The following is a 20,808-nucleotide window of genomic DNA, read 5'->3' as shown; positions in this document are numbered from 1 at the left end:
AATACTGCTTAGTCTCAAATTCTTAATGATGTTTACATGATTTTAGGTAATAATGAGTACAACATAATTTAAATGCAGGGTTTTTCATTATCTATGCTATAGTTAAATTGGTGTTTTATTTTAGAGACAGTTTTTATTTAAACTGGGTTACAAATCTGTTTGCTGCACTGCACCGGATCCTCTCCTTGTGGTGGTGCAAAAGGCTTCCTGCTGTTCGCTCAAACAAATAATCAAATTCTCCGGCGGAGCTGTCACTTTGCCATTGGAATTGCAGGATTTCTGTGTCCCTGTGGTTCCGGTTTTCTCCGCTGTCGTTGTCGAGGATGTGGTGGTCGATGAATTATTGTTACCAGTATTCAATGGCAACAGGGGAGGCGTCTGCGGATTGCTGGACAGCATGCGCTTGGAGCCACCCCTTTTTCGGCTGCCCTGTTTGGTGAAAACACTGGGCTCCACCTGCAATTGGGCGTTGATATCCTGCTTGTTCATACAGGTGAAGGCCTTGAAGAAGCTCTTGCGGAAGTTCTCACTCAAGAAGGCATACAGGATGGGGTTTACCGCCGAATTGGAGTAAACCAGAGCTCCCAAAAGCAGAAATATTAGTATCTCCAGTCGAGAAAGGTCCCTCTGAGCGGGATTCGAGTGGATCAAGGCCACCTGTGAGATCCAGTGTGGAAGCCAACAGCAAATATACACACTAATAACCTGTGGATTGATAAAAAATAGCCAAATCCAAAAGTGCAAACAAATATTTGTAATATTCTTACCGTCAGTACAAGTCGAGTGACTTTGCGATGAGCCCTCCTCTTCTCCTTGGACTTTGTGGTATGCTTTGGACCCACTGACTGCAGTTTTCGAATGACCAGATAGTAAAAAGTCAGGATAAAACACAGTGGTGTGGCAAAGCCCAGGAAAAATGTGTACAGTATAAAGGTAGTGCCCGAGTGCTTTTTGTACGCATCCGGCCACATTATGTTGCAGGAGTAATTAATGCCATCCTCCTGTTCCACAGTGCTGGCATATAGAATCACCGGCAGCATGAGTACCGCCGAAGTTGTCCAGGCAATGGCCGAAACTATCTTGGCTATGTGCAGAGTGCGGTATCGGGGTGAGGAAATGGGATGGCACACAGCTATATACCGATCCGCAGACATGATGAGCAGAAAAATCGACGAGGTGAAGGAGGTAATTGAAGTGCTCACCATATAAGCTTTGCACATAAACTCCCCGAATCGCCAGCTACAAATTCTCATTGTATACAGCAAAAAGGGTATTCCAATCAGGAAGCACTCATCGGCCACCGCTAGATTCAGTATATAAATATTCGTTACCGTTTGCATCTTGGAGAATCGCAGCACCACATAAATCACCAAGGTATTCCCGAATAATCCAATTAGGCAAACGAATCCATAAAGCACCACAGTGAACAAGTCCGCAAAGGAATTCCGGGTGGCTATGCAATGTTGATACGTGGGCAATTCGGTGCCATATATAGTGTCCTCTGGCTGAATTGTGGAACTACCACTAATCCATCTATGGTTCAGTTCAGTGGTAAATAAGCTCTCGTTGGTATTATACCAATTTGTGGTGTTCACATATGAAGCGGGTGTTAGATCGCCACTAACAAGCTGCAGGATGGCCACCATCAGACAGGAAAACATGATTCCACCTCCAAGCTTTCCGGTCTAAATTGAATTATTTTAATCAAGTTCCCCTGGTTGTTCGTCTCCTCTCGTTATGGTTTCGCATGCTGGCAGTCCTGCAAAACAATTTTCGTTATTACATAAAATGTTTTCATACGTGTTTGTTTGTTTGCCTAATTATTCTAAATATTAAAATTGCAACTGGCAAATTTTGCTGGCCAAATTTGATTCGCCACTAATTGAAATGTTTTTTTGGGACGAACATACAAATTTTGGATATTTAGTTGTAGTTTAGTTTAGTCAACAAGTTTTAATAGATTTTGAAGTAAAAATAACATAATTTGATTACTTGTCAATTTCTGTTTAAGGCATAAATGCTTTATTTGTTCATACAATTGCTAGCCGGTTCACATGTAGATCCTTGGGACACTTTCCAAATACTTTTATTGAATATTGAAAATATAAACTTGCTTGAACAGCTTGTAGATCAACTAAGCTCAAGAGAAAAATATTTTAAATTATGAACAAAGTCATCTGCTAACTGTTTTGCACATTTAAAGGTCCAATTTATTTGCACACAAAAAGTTGAAGACTTTTAAAAACTTTACCGTAAATTGGTTTTGCTAAGAGGCGGAAATTAACATTTAAATTGAAATTAAATTGCGCTCAATTTGTCAAGTCAAACAAACAAGAACCAACAACTTTATGTGAATAAATTAGGCATAAGAAAAGCAGCGCTGTTGCAAATATAAGGTGGTATTATTTGCCCCTTTAATATTCCGAAAATTACAGGTATTACAGGTCAGAAGGTGGTCCTTGTTGGAATTTATCAAGATATAGAGAAATTTGAGCCGCTTAGTTTATGTTTGCGTCCACATCAAAATATGGTTGACTAAGCCAAAACACTTGTGGGGGGGATTAACTTTCATTAGAATGTCCTTGTCTTTGTTAAGCTAATTTAAAATCGTCCTGCATATAAGTCAGCTTATTTCGAAGCCATAAATCAAAATTTGGCTTAAGCTTTGCTGACGAGACTTTCGAAAACTAAGCTCGCCTGAAAATGGCGCATTTTAATAGCCTGTACACTTAATCTTAAAATTTTAATTTATTTTTGTTTATATTTAAAGAGCTTTTGATGTTTGTTTAGACTTCAAGTTTTCTTAATACTTCTAGTGTCATCCTAAGAAATATTATATTATTTAATGTGTTGACACCTCCATGAATATTGCAAATTAATGTTCATTGATTTACCTAGAACAAAATAATTACTTAAGTACTTGCTGTTAAATTTAATTGCACGAATTTTCAATTTTATGTGCCATTAAATATGCAGTAGTTTTACCACTTTCTTGTAATTTTAATAATCATTAAACTTACAAATGTGTTATTTTAGTTAATTGCCGGGAGTGTTCAATTTTCCCATCACTTGGCAGTAGCATATAGAATGCTACTAAATTTGTGGGCCACAAATCGTTGCTAAGAGCAATTAAATGTGGTCCATTGCACACAAATGGTTGCAGGTTGCAATGTTCTGGTGGGAAGGATTTCTGTTGGGCAGTCAATTAAAGTTATATTTGGCATGAATTTCATGTAGGTAAAAGTTACTTAGAAATTGGGTGCCAGGAAAGAGAAGGGAGAATTCTTCATAGTTATTAAGTTCTTGGTTGAAAAATGAGTTGTTGTGAGACGGTTTTCCTTTAAGGCATAGATTTCACTTTCACCATACAGTATTTTAGAAACTGTTGCTTCTGTTGAATTTAAAGTATTTTGAGTTGAGTAATTGGTCCAATTTAATTTACTTGTCACTGCTTTAAATGCTGCCATTCCATTCCTTTTTGTCTTTATGAACAATTTCATGCCTTTAGGTGTGCTGCATTTTTTACAAGAGTAAAGGGTTAAATTTAATTTCAAACTCTGATTTCTCAATGTTAGGTTAAGGCTTTAAATTGTAATTTGTAACCTTAAGTCCACAGTTAATGTTTCCAAAACGGCAAAGATTTATATATTTATTTTTATTTTTATGTTTTACTTTCTTAACATCTAAGCGCATTTATTTGACATTTTGGCCCAGCGCCACGTGCTCTTGTTTGTTTGTATAAGGAATTAAGTCCCAAACATATGACAGGTGCAAATTCCCCCGTGAATTCCGAGCCAACGTTATCATCATCGTTGGCTCCTGAACTGTTGTTCGACATTTATTTTTGCTGTTGCTGTTTGGTGTTTATTGTTGGTGTTATCGGTAAGCCGCAATAGAGGAACGGATTGCAGATTGCCTGGGCTGCAACTCCCTTAGGAAACAAGAAGAGGAGTGCAGCCACTGGTTCTCCAGTTGTGTGTCTCCAATTCACTTGATGACAGGCAGCAGGCTGCTAAGACTATTTCAAGGAAAGCTGCTGACTTAGCTTTGTTCGGGAATAAGAGAAATGCAGTAGCAAAAAATCACCAGCAATAAAAATGTAGGTATATTATAATATTTGCTTACGAAATAATTTTAACAGATTTACCAGAAATTCATACCCAATTTTTAATAATTCAAAATGGTTAGTTTAATTCCATTGGTGTGTGTGTGTTAAAGCAAATTCTCTTTTTGTAAAATGCTTTAAAAATTTAAAACAACGATGATCTATAAACATTTTTAAAATTTATTATTTGCTTACAATTTTATTGTTGAAGCTTAGTTGCATTTTTTATAGTGTGGATAATAGTTTTCTGGAAGTCTCAGTTGAGCTTGAGGGTAAAAAGCACCCAAAGGAAGGTGATGACCACATTTTGTCTGCTTTCCTCTACTTTCTACCCTACTTTCTCCTTTACACTGTATCTCTGGGACTTTCCCTGGGTATGCTTGTTTGTGTGTTGTGTGTGCTGCGGCATTTATTAAAAATTTATGCATTTTATGAGACCCTCAAGACGAAGGTCTTAAATGCATTTCCCCCAACAGATTTTCTTGATGGACATGTGCCGGCTGGGACCTCTTGACGATGTGACGACAGGTTATAAAAATCAGATTTTTTAGCTTAGAAAGCTTATTTGGATAAGACGTTCGATCGTAAAAAAAAACAGCAGGCAGTCAATCGAAAGACTGACGTCGTTTTAATGGGTTTTAAATATTTTTTTATTTTTACTGATACTAGTATTGGAGAATATTATAATGTTTAAATAAAATTTTGAATTTATCGACTTATTTAACTATTAATATTAATAATTAGGATTATGATCTCTTTAAGATTTTCCGAATTTCTAGTGATTTTTAGAAATGTTGGAATTTTAAATACTTAGATAACTCTTAAACAAAATTTATATATGATTAAGCTGGCTTTAAGCCTGTTTTACTTTAAATATCTTATTGGAAATGGGAACAAGGTAAAACTACTTATCTATTAATTCTCCTCTGTATCTATACTGATTGCTAAAGTTTCTTCATTTAAGATTATTGTGCCCTATCCTGAAAACTATAATTAATTATTTTGCCATTCAACAAATGTATAACTATCACGCCCATATAGTATAATGTTTTCCACTTATTGATCGTTATCTTCGCTAATGAAAGCTCAGCGTTTTTCGTAATTTACAAGAACATAGCCCCAAGCGTTCGAATGTGTTCTTAATTAATTAAAACTTTATCAAAAGTTTGCACAAGCCACATTTGCTGAAAATTGGGAAAGTGTGGAGGGTGTTCATGAGTTTGGATTATGTTACCACAGAAACAAGGCACGGCACAATATATTTGCCTGAGAGCAAATCGGGTAAAGGATCCACCAGGAAGAAGGAGTCGTCAGGCAGCCAACAGCTTGGCAAAGGTTAAGTCGCTCGCTTTGTTTTCAAGCAGCAACACAAAACACATTCAAAGTAATTCATGGGCGGCGACTTGGGAAACTGAGATGGGGAAACCAGAAGGGGACAGGAGTGCGGACGACCCAGAGGCATGCGAAGAGCATAATTTTTGGGATAAACACCAAGTACAACATGCATACAAGCCAGCTCCGAACACATGTTGGCACTGAAAAAAGAAATGACTTACATTTACCACAATTTAGTTTGGGTCCAATAAAATAAATATATAAGAAGTTTTTAAAGATTTCATAGAATTTTATTAACAATTTGTATTCTTATATGTTATGAAAATTTTTCATACTCGTTACGTAAGGTTATATGTGTACCACAGGGCGTATAATTGATTGGTAGGATAATAATTGTATTAAAATTACCCATACGCCCAGTATAATGCTTGTTTATAATTTGACCAATTTTTGACGGAAAAAAATATTTATTTTGTTTTTTAACTCACTCTTCTCTCTTTTCCCCTTTTTCGCTTTGGCCTATAAAGCTAAATTTCATATTTTCATTTAGTTTTTTTATAAACAAAAAGAAAGAAAATTATATATTTTGTATAAATTTTATGACTTTGTTAACCTATTCAAACACAATTAAATTTAAAACACTTTGCGCCAAAAGTTTGCGAGAAATAATAAAGTCGGAAAAATAATATAATTAATACCATTCTTTTAATGGCACTATCTTTGATCTTGGTTGTATATTTCTCCCTCAGTGTACAAAAACAAGCCCGCATGTGGATGTATGCAAATATGACTAGCAAATTTGCATGTATACACAACACAAACCAAACACACTCACAAGCAGCCATTGGCTCGTGTCAAGTGCACTTGGTGTGGGCAGAGGTCCTTGTTTTTGGATTGGTCTTGGGCCTGCTATGGGTTGCGATGGGTGCTTTTGTTTATGGACCCAGTACCGAGTATAAAGTGCAACATAAACAAAACTCACTCACCTCAGTGGCCACTAACTCTGCCCCAGCCTCATCGTCAGCCTCTTGCCGCCCAGTTAAATCCACCCAACTCACTTACACGTTAACTCGGTTTTTCGGTGGCGTCGCACTTAATCTTTGGGACACATTTTTGGCTTTTGGCCACAGGTTGCCACTTACCTGACCTTTGGCACAGAATGAAAGCCCTAAAACATGTGTTGCATAACAAACACGAAAGCAACAACAGCCGCCGGAAACCGACAACTGCAACTACAACAAGTGCAATTATAATCCCAGCGGCTTTTGTGTTTGCAGCGTTTCCTATTTGTTGCACCTGTTGGTTTTAGTTTGAGTAGCACCCACTCGAAACTACACAGTATGTGGAATGATTGTCCTGTGCTGCATTTGTGGGTGTTATTGAGCCCTTTTCCTTATCCTAACCTTTTTTTCGTAATTATTTTGTATATTAAACACTATAACTTTTAGAGGATAATTATATACTTCAAAATTTTAGACTATCAAGTAAATTAAAACAAAAAGTAAATTGAAGTTAATATAAGTTTGTATTCATATAAAGCTAAGTTAAAAAGGTATTATACAATAGAAACCTAAATTGTGAATTTAACTGTAGCCCAAAATTCAAATTCCTTAGCTCTCAAATAATTATTATGCATAATTAATATTACTTATTTATTAAATGGTTTTTATTGCAAGAAATGGTCCAGCCTGTGATAAAATTTTCTTCTAATCTGCGTGCTATTTTCGCCCACCCAATAACTGACTGGTGATTCTCCATTTGTGGTCAGTTGTTCCTCGAGTGTCCACACATTTGGATCCGGAACTAAAACCACCTGAATGCGGTGGAACGTTGCTCACACTTTGGGCTCAATTATGCCTGGTGACCATTGTTAACCCATCTGGAGAAGTAATGGCACCCAGTCTCACTCCCGTGTGGTTTATGCCCCGGGATACTCCATTCGCTTCATTTTTATTTACGGCTTCAATGGCGCTCCAGGCCCTCTATTTGCTCTATTCCCTTCATTTGCCAAAAGTGGAGGATGAAAGCCAACACTGGCTCTCCATTGGCACACATATTTGCACTTTTGCAGGGGGAAAAAGCCAGGTTGTGGAGCCTCCCGGCTTGTGTTGCCTTTGATGTGGTCCCCTGTTGTTGTTTTCTGGTGCTCCTGCTCCTGTTGCCTTTGCTTTTTGTGGCCTCAACTGCAGGCGGCTTGCCAAAAATGAAATCCGCCAACGCTTTTCCACTCTGTTTCTCATCCCATTTAGCTTTGTTCATTGTTCAGCCACACCCTCGGTTACGATTTCTTTTTTTCCGCACAATCTTTTTTGTTTCGCTCGTTCGATTCAATGGAGCTTTGAAAAATGTTTGTCAATTGCATGCTAAACGTTTTTACTGATTTGTCACAGGATACGGTAGTGGCGGGAAAAAGCAGAGGTAGAAGGCTTCAAAAATCTGTGAAAATGTTGTGAAAATATTTGCCAAATATATTGCAATCTGTTACCAACTTCTGGTCTTGTCACTAAAAATATTTTTGGAATGTTTCGGTTGCATGTTTGTTCTAAAACAACGTTTTTTTTTTCTGTCTGTAGGCTAAGCAGCACATATAGCTCTAAGCTTTAAATAAATTGTAAAAGACAAATTAAGTCTTTTCGTTTCCTTTTTCATTTCCATGGACAGTCTTTTCGTAAGCGGTTTAGTCTTAAGCCGCCTACATTTGCCTCAAGTGTGGGCCAGCATATAAAGCTCTTAGGAAAGGGCCCATTTGTGGCGAAAATCGGTTTATCAAATATGGGTTTTCATAGCTTCCGGGGGTAATGGTAATCCTTTCGCTAAACCAATTTACTGGAGTCCCCGCAAACAATTTAGTTAAAGTTCAGACCTCATTAAATGGCTTAAAGCGCTTAACACTCGCGCAGCCTTCGAATGTGCAATTTATGGAGCATTCCTCCCACTCCCCTCCAAACATACTCAGCAATTTGCATAAATTAGCACCAAAATATAGTACCCCCCACCCTTCGATTTGGTGTGTTTATTGTTCGCTGCTGGATTCACTCATTACCAATGTGTTCGCATGGGATCGCTTCGATAGTTCCGCTGGCAAATTTAACATAATTTTGAAGAGACCATTGACAATAAATGAGCTAAATTTGGGGGGAGGCATGTTGAGCACTTTGTGTTGGGGTGAAAGCACGGATTATGTTGCATATGTTGTGGGCTAACGAATCTATGCCATGCAACCATGCTCCCAGGATTTTCACTAATTGGGTGGCAATAGAAAATCCTTTGCTGGCAGTGCGGCGTAGCCTTTTCGGGTATTATTTTGGGTAAAATATCGACGCCGGTTTTGGGTTTTCCAGCCACGGATTGCGGCATATATGCGCAACGAAAAATTTTTTGGAAATGTGTTTTGGTTATTACAGTTTTTGATGTTTAACCTTTAAAAGCTTCATAAATATAATTTAAATTTAAATTACCCCAGTTACTTAAATTTACTTTTTTTTTATAAAAAGAATACTTTTCGATCGGTTAATAATAACATATCAAGTACTACCCTCGTAATATTGTTTTGATTCACCTTGAACACGCAAATAAGTAAATTACGGAAACTTTTATTGAGACCATGTTTCATTAAAAAAAGCAATGAAATAAAAAGCAACGTCGACATGCGTCACGAATATTCTGATTTAATTTTATGGCAGAAAATATAAATGCTTAATAACTTAGGAGATTTTTTTTTAAATAACAATCAATTGGATCAAAGAAAATACCCTCGTTTTTCAACTAATCTAAACAATCAACTTCATTTGTACACCCTGTTTGCCCTCCAATCGAATATTCCGACTGGAACTCTCTTTCTGGGCTATTTGCTTTGCACTCGAGGGCGACAGCACTGACCTTTGACTTCATTCGAAGTTCTTCCTTCATTTAATCGCACAAACGGCGTTGTCATCATCAGCAAATGCCATTACCAAGGTAAATAATATCAATGGAGATGGGGCAAATATTTCTGGGAGGAAAAAAGAGCAAACTGAAAGGGATTTCCTGAGGCACTTGCCACTTTTGATGTGCCTGACGTGTTGATTGCCGTCAACTCGCTGACCAACGATAAAAATAAATAAATAATTCGACAGAAAGAAATTGGAGAAATGGAAGAATCTGTTTTGAAAAGGAAAACAAATCGAGTAAGTGGCACAAAGGCAAATGTCCAATAGACCCATTCGTGTTATTGGAGTTTCAGATCGATTCAAAGTGCAATTCGCAACTTGAATGGCCAATTAATTGAAATATTTCTTATTGCTCGCCGTTGCTGTTTTTATTTGCTTTTCTGATTGTGATTGCTTTTCCAGCTGCTATGACATCTCGTCGTCCACAATTTCAATGCACTTGTTTATTTCATTATTTTATTATTTTGATAGTTTGGCAATTTAATGATAAGGAGAAGAAACGAGTTATTTGTGACAGTTTCCTACGAATTTTTTGTTATTGAAAGCTTCTATAGTTTTTTTTTTTAATATGAATTCGTAAGTTTAGCAGGATTTATTATAAAAAACTTGTGAAAAATGGAATTATTACTACAAAATTTGCTCTTTAATCATTTTGAAAAAGAAATATATTCGTATATAAGTTTTAAGAAAGCAATTATAGTTTACAACAACACATACTTAATCAAAATTTAATTAAAAAGCACTGCAAATAAAATAAATATTATTAAAATCAATTAAATTTATGTCAGGGTATCAGATGGTCGAGATTTTCGGTTCTATGTTTCTCCTCCATTTTCATTTTGTTTACAAAATTTGCCAATTCTGCATTTTAGTGCGTCTTGTTCTGGCTGATTTTTTTTTTTGTTTTTCTGCCGTTTTTCCTTTTTAGCTCGTTTTGCTCAAAATTCTTCTGGCCTTTTGCTCATTGAAGTGTTTGCAATGCTCTTTTTTCGTAGCCACGGCCAACAGAATTGCCGTTTCTGTTGTTGATTCTCAATTTTATGAGTTCAATTAACCAGAAGCCATGAAAATAATAAAAATGATGAACTTTTGCCAATTTCAATTGATTGCTTTGTAACCGTTTGGCTTTAGAGTGGGTGGGAATTTTACACCCAGCAGATGGGTGACCATGGATAATATATACTTTCTATATCTAGCGCGCTGTGTTGACTCCCCAATTAACACTAAATCATGGGCTTTATTAATTATTGTTTATTCCCGATTATGCTAGCAACGACGGCACAATCATATCAGCTTTGGGTGGAAATTCAATCAATAAGGCCAGATATTGATTGGGGGACGGTGGACCAAGGGTGTGATGAAGGATGTACTGGTGTCAATTGGGCAATCATTCATTTCGTCATTGCCATCAACGCCGCTAATTGAATTGCGAAATCGAATCGGATGCGTAACGAAATCGATCGTTGCTGGCTAACATGCGAAATGAATACCCAAATGGAGTCAAAACTCCAACCAATTTGTTGACTAGGCATTTCTCTGTCTAATCCAGGAGTTTACAGACTATTGGACTTTGATTGATTGGGTGACTTGCTTTTTTAGATAAATAAAATACTTGATACTTTTGTCGATGAAATGTGCCAAAACACCAAGGCTGCCAGGAATAATAAATTTATAAGGATTTCTATATGTTCTTTCTTGAATTTTATGCCATTATTTTGTTTAAATATTTTATTATTTTACATACTACCTAGTTCCGGGTTTATTCTCAGCTTCCTTCTTTATTTGAACTCCCATTACATTAATAAGCAATTCCTCTGTGACAACATTTTTATATGACCCTACATTTGATAACTTTATGCACCAGCTGCGACATTGAGTGAGGCCATAGACTAATCATTTCTGTATATACTATACTTGTTATTATCTACCATGGCGCATTGTTGTTTTTGTTTCGGGTGTGACTAACACTTTTGTTTTTGTTGTGTTTTCCTGCCGCTGGTGGCATTGTTATCGTCGCTGCTCTTTTGTCGTCATTAACGTCAGTGCGGCCTTGTTTAATTTGAACATTAATCATGGTCTGACGCCTGACAGGGGGCCAAAACCGAGGGCCCCACAGGGAAAACGATTGCAATATTGCACCCTGAAAAAGTTGCACCTTTGATGAAGACAGGCAGATTCTTCTATTATTAGTTTTCCGTCCAGACTAAAGTTGCACATGCGCAGCAAAACTTCCGGTGGCCAAAGGGAGCAGCGCTAAAAGGTTATTTGCAATTTTTGTGGTACCAGCTACTGTTTTCAAACGTTGGAAAACTTTAGCCCTTCTCATCATCCTGTTTTAGTGATGATGTAGGTAACAATACGTTATTCAATATAAAACATTAACAAAGTATTTTTTAGTTTTTGTTAACTATTTTACTGTTTAACTCTTTGTATACCTCTAATTTAAGATAGTGGGTTTGAGGTTGTTATATTTAAAAAAAAAACAAATTCTTAACAGAAATTAATAATTTGGGTACTAAGAATAAGTAAGTTGTAAGCTTTATTCTATATGCTCTTAAAGAAAACTTCCTGGTGCTCTACATTAACATTTTCATGGCGCCAAATTAGCACAGTAGTTACATTTCTTGTTTTCGGCGTCTTTTTTTATTTTCCTTTCTATACCCATCATATCCAATCATCAGTAACTGCTGGCTCACATTAATTGATAGTTTTGCCACCAGTTGGCCCAGATGGAACCCTGACTAAGTTCTCATTAACTCATCTATCATGATGTGGATGTTTAGACAGTGCCTTCCCCTCTTTTGCTCGCACTCTCATTAGTTCCTTTAAGTAGGCCATTCCATTCGGCGAAGGGAGAAGCATCACAGTTGAATATGATATCTGAAACCCGCCCCTAAATCCACATTGAATGCATTTCAATTTCCCTTTTACCTCTCGAAAAAAAGTACTAATTGCAGCAGATCTCTCTTGCATAGAGCTCTTCTTATCAGGTTCACTTCTATTATTTTAATTTTTTTTTTTTTTTATGGGATAAGTTGAACGTGACCCAGCCCGTTTTCACCCCTTCTTAGTTTAGGGGTCTTGTCCGTAATTAATTGCAAAAGTTTTGTTCGTTTTCTGTCGTCTGATGCTGCACAAAAAGTTCAAAGTTGATGGTGCTGGGAAGTGGTTTCTGTACGCAAGTGATGAGTAGTTAAAAACTGAATTGTCAATTATGATGAATAATTATTGGAAAATGCTCTAATTAGCTGCTGAAAACTTTCACCGAAGGGTTGATCCTAGTGGAAACACTGGTTTATTCCATTAAATTAATTATATGTAAACTGCTATGGAAAACTTTTACTTAGTCACTTTAACTGGGGACTATGATTAAATATAAGTTCGCAGAAGTGTGAATTGCGAAAGTTTGAAAACGTGAAAAACACTATCTTATAAAAAAGGGGTGTGCCATGAAGAAAGAATTACGCGAGTAAAGTCTTATTTAAAACATAGAACTTGGGTATTTTTTATTTAATTTTGCAATACAATGCAAACATATTTATAATTATAATTTACTGTGAAAGAAATCCGAATTTTTAGAAAAATAATATATAAAAAAGTAACTTTAAAAGTTGTGCCAAAATTTACGTTTATAAATAAAAAAAAGAGTACTTGTGGTACATTAAAATTTTTAATAGCTTAAAATGATTTGACTTCAAAACAAACAGAGATGCCACATCAGCATCTCTGGCACTTGTTCCGCCATTTAAATCCGGTGCTCATCCCTTGCCAGTTTGCCCAGCGCATCTAGTAGCTGCTAGTGTCCTTGTTCTTGGTTAACTCAGATCCTTTGAGTCGAGAGGAAATGCTATCATTTGGTGGCTGTCATCGTTGTTTTCGTTGTTGCTGCTGTCTGTTTGCCTGACGCCGACGAAAGGTTAAGGCATGCATCGCTTCCATCAAATTAGACGCATTTTCGACGCGCTTTGTCTGTCTGACCCTCTCTCTCTTTCTCTTTGGCTCAGTTCATCTGTCTCTTTCCGCCTGTCCATGTCTGTCTCTCTTTTGTCCCTGTCTCTGTCCCTTTCCACTTCGCATTTACCATTTCCCCACCTTGTCGCCACACTTCCTTTTTCGCTTTGGCAATTTTCGAGCTGACGCCGCTTTGCCTTTACGTTTATCACTTCATTTGCACTGAAATGTCAATGTCTGACGCACTCCTCTCCTCTCTGTTTTCTATACCTTTCTCTCGGACGTGTTCCCATTTCAACTTTTTCAATGGGTGCTAACAAAATGTAAGCACTTTTTTTGTTTCTTAATTTCTTCAAAAAAATTTTTTTTGGCACAAACGTTTTCTGGTTATTTAAAATATTTGTTATATTTTTGTACACGCATAAATATTATTAAACAATCAAATCGAAGTCAGTTAGGTGCTCCGATTTTGTTAAATATTCAAAATTTACTATATTAAAAGTTTGGAAAGTGAGAGTACTTAGAACTTCGGCTGACAATCCTCTTCTATTTCTTACCAAATGGCCAAATGGCAGGAAGGAAGCATTTTTGTTGCAATGATGTGGGCGGTATTTTTTCAGTTTGTTGGATGGGCAGGTTGAATTGGGTTTGGATTGGAGGGGTTGTGTCCTGGCGCTAAAAGAAATCTGTCTGACAAATTACATGCCCCGAGTTGCGGAGACGCAGCAGCAGCAGCAGCAGCAACAGCAGCAGATGGTGAAATGCTTCGTTTGCTCCTCCTCCGTGACTTGCTGCTTTCTTTTTGCCCGCTGTTTGCGTTGTCTTCTCATGCTGCTTCTTGCTCCACATTCGGACTCAAGCCATCAAACCGATTGACTGAAGGATTGGACCAGCGCACGTCATTCACTCAGTCAGTCCGTTAGTCAGCGAGTGCAACGGCCTTTTGATTGGGCTACATGGCATGGTCATGGGATGGAGGTGGAGATCTCCTGTCTTTTAGCCGGATGGTTTCGGTTTTAGTGGACTTCACTTAGTTGGATGAGCTCATCCGTGGGGCTATCTTCTTTTCAGTGCGGCTTTTGTTGGTGTGAACAGGGAAAAGGCTGAAGAAGCGAGTTTCCTTACTTCTATATTTCTTTGCATTTATCTAGTGCGTTCTTAAAACCATTTTTTAAAGTACTAAAATCGAATCAAATTCTAATCCAATTTTAAAATAGCATTTTTGGATTATTTCGTGACTTGTATAAAAAAGCATTATTTTTTTTGCACTTCAAAAATATTTTATTAAACAAAGCAAAGAGACTTAAGTTAACAACATATTTTGTAATAATATATTTTCTTTTTGGAAAGAAACATTTATCAGATCTCTTAAATTTGTATTATTATGCTGTACATCTCGCAAAATCAATTTATCATCTTGTCTCTATTTAAGCTTTGGCATTTATTTCCAGCGTAGCATTTCTCTGAATAATTTTCCACACCATTCCAACCGAGCTTTACCTAATTTGTCAAATTTTGTTTCATTTCCCGAAAATCCTTGCTCGGTTTTCTGTGACTGCCACTGATGATGGTCAGCCCTTCTCAGTTTCCACATCATTGGGCAAACCAATTCCTTGTTTCTCACCCCCAACCATCTCATTTCAAAAACACCAACCCCAAACCCCTTTCCTTCAACGCAAAACATTCAACAGTTACAAATTGCCATTCGCACAAAATTTCAGTTATCTGATAAATTTCATAGCACACAAATACAAACATTTGAGCATGGGAATGAAAAATCTATGCAGAGAGAACAAAAATTGAAGAGTTGTTTTGGTTTTTAAAAAATATCAGCAGTTTTTTTTTATACGACTGCCAAAACTAAAAAGCATATGTGTTTATAGAATATTTTTGCCAGTATTTTTATTTTCTATTTTGGTCCTTTTGATATCAGATTAATGTTTTCTCTGAATATATGAAATTATTATTTATTTTTTTTTTAGGATGTGACTCAAGTTTGTATCATTAATATGTAAACCATTTTTTTAAGTTCCTCTATTAAAATTTACTTCTTATTATTATTGTTATTTTATATTAATAAGCTGAGGCTCAATTTTTTAGCATTAAGTTAAAACGATAATTTAAAACATGTTGCATAACAAACAAATAGTTTCCAATTTTGTTTTTTGTGCAGGTTTCCTTTCCGATTTAGTGGGTTTCCTAAGCCACATTTTGCTTACCGTTTCACTATATTGTGTCATCTAGCCACTCATCCTCTCGATTCCTATTAAATAGCACAGCACGCACTTTTCGGGGTTCTCAAAATATTTGGCAAACGTTTGTGCAAATTCTCGGATTGCCCGCTAGTGTTATTTTTCATTCTCTGTCTCTGAATTATTTGTTTATTTTCCTTGCGTCTTGGCTGCTAATTTGCATTAGATGCAGGCAGCCGTAAGAACCCCCGGGGTTATCTTCTCCCGCCGCCCAACTTTTCCACCTCTTTTTGCCGCTTTCGAATTTGTTTCCCGCGGCACGTTTATCAAATTTTAGTTTTTGGCGCTAGCGAAGTTCTTTTGGTCGTAGGTTTTATTTTTGTTTCGGATTCTGTGGCTGAACTGCACGTTCCGGCATTGTTTTGCATACTGCGAGCCGCATTAGCCGGCGAATTTTGTTGTGGTGCATGCGAGTTTTCCGATGCGACTTTTCCGACTGCAAAATCGCTCGTTCTTACAGTTGCGCTCGGTGCTCGGCTTTCAGGTTCGTCGCCCGATTGGCCTGATGCGTGTTGCGTTCTGCTGCCGTTTTCCCTGCTGCAATTTCCCACAATTAACAGTTGGTCGATAGAGAGCGAGAGCGGGGAAACTCTTTAGCCGAAACTTTCTCTCTTATACGAACTCTCACTTTCGTTTGCAATTGGCGGCTAACAGCCGTCTGTAAGCCGTTTGCAGCACTGTTACCATTTTTGGTAGAAGCTTGTTGGTTTTCCTTTATGGTGGCTATTCTAATTTTAATTTACAAAGTCATTCTAGATTATTTAATTTGGCTCTCATTTTTTAGTTATTTAAAGTGCATGGAAAATTCCATAAAAATGGTATTTAAAATAAACTATCATAATACCAATGCATTGGTCATTGACGTTAAAAGAACATTTGATTTTTACAGTTTTCAAATTCTAAGTGCTTTAGTAGGAACTCGTTCATTTTTTTTTATATGTATGAAAAATATGTCAATGAATTTTGAACTGTATTCTCAACAGAAAGAAACTTCGACAGTTAAGTGGATTTTAATGTTACGTCCTTATTAAGAATGCCAATGAAATAATTAGAATTGCATGTGTACTCTTATTAGCTTGGATTTCCAAAGGCTTTGATTGCTGATTGATTATTCTGTGCTTAATTGCATGCATTTTACAGGTAATTGATTCCTAATAATTGAAATTTGTAGTCACATAAGCGAGAGAAGAGGACGAGGGCTCATAGGAATCTGTGTACAAAATACAATTGGAAATCACAGGATGCAAAAAAGGGATATTAATCAATCAACGCTGCAATTCTGCAATTAATTATTGTTATTCTGCTAGTAAAGAATCTTTTTTTAAGTCTTAAATCTAAGCCTATAAATGACTTCGAGTTGGTAAGCTTCTCACTTCCTTGCCATACATTTGGCATTGGCTACACTGTTTTCAAATTTTTCTGAAATGTAATTTAAACTAAGAAAATATTTCCATTTCAGATACACATCTTAATTTCTTCTTCAATTTATAGAGTAAATAAATCATTTCTCAGCACTTTCACCATTTGTCGTCGTTCCCATCTATGAGCTGGAACTTAAGACGCCTCTGGCATTGAAATCTAATTGCTCTGCACTTGGGTAACCATCCACCTGGCTCAAGCCAGGATTTAGCTCCATACCTCTGCTAGTCATTAGGAGAATATCAAATTTGCAGTTTTTGTTCGCACTCAACTTGCAAAGAAATTGCTGAAATAATTTCCATGTGGAGGCCAGTTAAAGTTTTTTTTGGCAAAAAGTTCGCCATGGTTAGAGGAAAGTGAGAAAAAAACACTGGCAAACCAATTGAGGAAAATCCAAAAAGATGGGGATAATTTGGAAAAAAACCCGAGAAAGAGTGACACAGAAAATATGGCAACTGTCGACGTTCTTTGCAGAAGAGCTTTAGTTTGGTCTTTTGAGCAAAACTTTTAATCCTTCTGGTTGAACATCCGACAGTTTGCTTAAAGCCTTTTCCGTTGACACTGAAAATTCGACCATAACTGCGAGATGTTTATTGTTTGCCACTCAGCAAATCCTAAAAGTTTTACACACAACGTTGTCCCCACTGTACAGTACTGAAAACTTTAAATTAAATGATCAACCATAGAAAAGTTTATATGTTTTAAAAACGCCCCTTAGAGCGTTTTACTATACTATACACCACCAGAGCAAAAACAGATCTTATCGTTTTTGTTTTATTTTTAAAGCCAAAAAACTACAAAAAAAAACAAAACAACACTTTTCAGTTACTACTTGTTTTATTACGTTTAGATGTATTTACTTTCAATAAAATTTGCAGTTTGCAGCATAAAATATTTAAACGTAACGCATCTAAGATAAAATAATAATTCTATCCCAATTGATTTTCCCATAAATATTACGTCTTTTTTGTTACTTAAGGAAGTTTTCTAGTTCGTGGATATTTAAAACATCTCTATTCACAGCTTATACATTTTTGGAAATGTTAATTGAATTTCAACAAGTAACGTCCAGAGTAATTACTGCTGCTAAAAATCAGCTCATTAAAGTTTGCTTTGAAATGTGTCCCACAAGAATATTAAATCAGTTTCCACTTTAAAGCAATTTTCGGTTGATTGAATTAAGTTAACCAAAACACAGACGACGTGGCTGGGAAAGTTTTGGGTGGTTTCTGTTGGGGCGTCTGGGAATGCAGACGCATAGGGATGGCATTCTGTTCTCGGTGCGGGTCAGTTTATCATTTTAAAACCCATTCCCTGGACCTAGTTGTGGCTGCTGTTGTTGTGCAAAACTTTTCGGTGGCAGGCAAAACTTTTCTTATAAATTCTCTTAATTTTTGCTCCATTATATTTTCCCGCACGGTTGAATTTCCATATAAATACCAGCAATATTCCGAAATTGATTTTCAACAAGCTCTTCAACATATTTAAGTGAGTTGGCAAAGTCGCAAGCTCCAATGAATTTTTAATGAACTGTTTTGCCAATGCATGCAAATATATAGAGAGTTCCCTATACGGCGTTTAGTTTGTTGTAATTTCTGCATTTCATTACCCAGTTCTGTTCCATACAATAAATAGTAGATTTCGCTTAATTTAAGCGGGTTCAATGATATCGGAAAAAATTATGCAAATTTATTGGTTTTCAAATAATTAAAACGAATTTTTAGATACGGGTATGTGCCGCTGATATAAAACTTAATTAATTAGTTTACAATCGACTAAAGTAGACCATTGAATGGAAATACCCATGTTGTTATGTTAATTTAGTGTTATGTGTATGTGCATGCGCGTGAGCAGTGAGATTAAACGATACTTTTACCCATAAATTTAAGCCAATTTTCTCGTTAATAATTATTCTGTATTCAACTTTGTCATTCTTATCCTCCTCTACGGAAAATATAATGTGTGTTTATAGAATAATCTCCCCCCGTCGTACTTTCCATTTGACACTCAAAATTATATTCACATTAAATGTGCACCATTCTTGTGCCAATGCAATTTGTGTCGGATGCAAATGATCAGAGCGTAAAGTAAATGCCGCACATTAAAAATAATAATTACGCACAGAACATTAATTAATAGCTTGGACAGGAATTGCGTGTTTTTATGAGGGGGTGTGATGAAATATGAATTTAGCATATTTAGTAGGTGTTTAGCTGGTATTTCTATAGTTTTATGACGCCAATTAATAATTGAGTCATATACTTAGCGTGCATATCTGTTTCTGTTTCTGTTTCCACCTGAATTAAATTTAATTAGCCATTAATAAATGAGAGCTTTGCTGAATTTAATTACTAGAAATATAGGCAACGCGCTGCAACCGTTTTGGCTTGTCAATCAAATGTGGGAATGTTGTCTCATCGTCGCATCGTTGGCAGCCAGATGAGGATGGATTGTGGCCGGGCTAGATGGATGGATGGATGAATGGATGGATGGCTGTGGTCGGGGAGGTGTGTGCGAATGTGTTCTATATGGTGTATGTGGTGTATGCTATATGCCTCCTATACGCCTGCTGTCAGAATGTGATTGACATGCACAAGTGAATCCCCCTCCACGCACTCGGTGACCGAAATACGAGTCCGCACTCGCATTTGAGTGCGAGTATCTGACGAAAAGTAAAACCGTTGCGGGGCAAATCTGAGGCTAAAGCACCGTGCCATCCAAGCCACCCACTCATTTGCATTTTGGCAGCCTCACTGCAGTCGCAGAAAAACCATTGATTGAATAGAAATTCAATGAAATATAGAAAGTGTTCAAAATATTATAAGACTTTATAACTTTGCAGTTTTTTTTTACACGTCAATATTTATGCGATTATACGAACAAAGTCGAGCGCCTAAATATACTCAAGATAGTCACAACAAAATTATTACCAACATCCGTTTTAATATTTCCTTAAGCTTGATAAACAAGAACTGTATTTAACTGCGAATTAAGATAAAATTAGTAATGAAATTTAATTAAAGAAAGTCTGTTTGTTTTATGAAAATACAAGACAAGAGCAAATTATTATAAAAGTTATTAACCAAGATTGTTTCTTAAATTTTTAAGACCTAATTAGCTTAAGGCTTAATTAACATATTTAAATAACACCGTTTTGGACTACTAGATGGCAAATTGGAAATTTAATTGTTGTTTCTAATAATAAAATAAAATTCAAACAGTTTGTGTAGTTTGAATATTTTTCGCAATGTATTGCATGCATTTCACTTTTTCACAAGGGTTCAACGTACTCTAGGGCACTTTCCTTACATTATATGTGCCAAGTGCCTGCAGAATATTGGCATGTTTGCTGGCCCACTCCACTTGACTTTTCTGCATCACCAGATCGGGAACCACCCATCAGCCCACTCCGTTGAAATGTCATTTCATACAAAAGTTTTCAATTTTTCCTTGGTTTTTGTTTGCCATCGTGTCTGGGAATTGTCGGGCTGTGTTGAACGGACGGATGGACGAACGGACGGACAGATTGGTCAGCTATATAGCACCGCATAAATCTAGACCGGCTTCAGTTTCAGTTACACTTTTTCGCCCATGAGTCATGCCACATAAATCACCCAATCCGAGCTCTGCTGCAGAAACTCAACTCGCCCGTCAATATTTATTTTATTTCACATTTTTCGCCAGAGATGTCACAGAAGTAAAATGCTAAAGTGGATGGGGCTGATTTTGGGAACGCACAGGGGAAAGTGCGAATTTGTCTTTGTTTTAAATGGTGACCAGTGGGAAGAGTGATGGGATTTATTTGCCATCAGCTTGT

At 36.7% G+C, this 20,808-nt stretch overlaps 1 protein-coding gene across 1 annotated transcript; it reads right to left on the bottom strand.

Annotated features, from left to right (window-relative positions):
• Positions 1 to 41: 41 nt before the first annotated feature.
• LOC108135704 (somatostatin receptor type 5) lies at positions 42 to 15,913 on the bottom strand. Its single transcript, XM_017256547.2, has 3 exons — positions 15,540 to 15,913; positions 768 to 1,759; positions 42 to 705 (listed from the first exon to the last, which is right to left on the bottom strand). The coding sequence occupies exons 2-3, from the start codon at positions 1,659 to 1,661 to the stop codon at positions 148 to 150; spliced, it is 1,452 nt and encodes a 483-aa protein (XP_017112036.1). The 5' UTR covers positions 1,662 to 1,759; positions 15,540 to 15,913; the 3' UTR covers positions 42 to 147.
• Positions 15,914 to 20,808: the final 4,895 nt, after the last annotated feature.

This window comes from Drosophila elegans, unplaced genomic scaffold (assembly GCF_018152505.1).
Source record: "Drosophila elegans isolate 14027-0461.03 unplaced genomic scaffold, ASM1815250v1 contig_208, whole genome shotgun sequence".
Classification (NCBI taxonomy): domain Eukaryota; kingdom Metazoa; phylum Arthropoda; class Insecta; order Diptera; family Drosophilidae; genus Drosophila; species Drosophila elegans.
Note: the sequence above shows the minus strand (reverse complement) of the source record. Positions and strands in the feature narration are given on the sequence as shown.

Coding starts and splice junctions, on each gene's coding strand:
- LOC108135704 (XM_017256547.2), bottom strand. CDS start 1,661: ATGTTTTCCTGTCTGATGGTGGCCATCCTGCAGCTTGTTAGTGGCGAT. Junction 706..767: donor TCACTCGACTTGTACTGACG/GTAAGAATATTA, acceptor ATCAATCCACAG/GTTATTAGTGTGTATATTTG.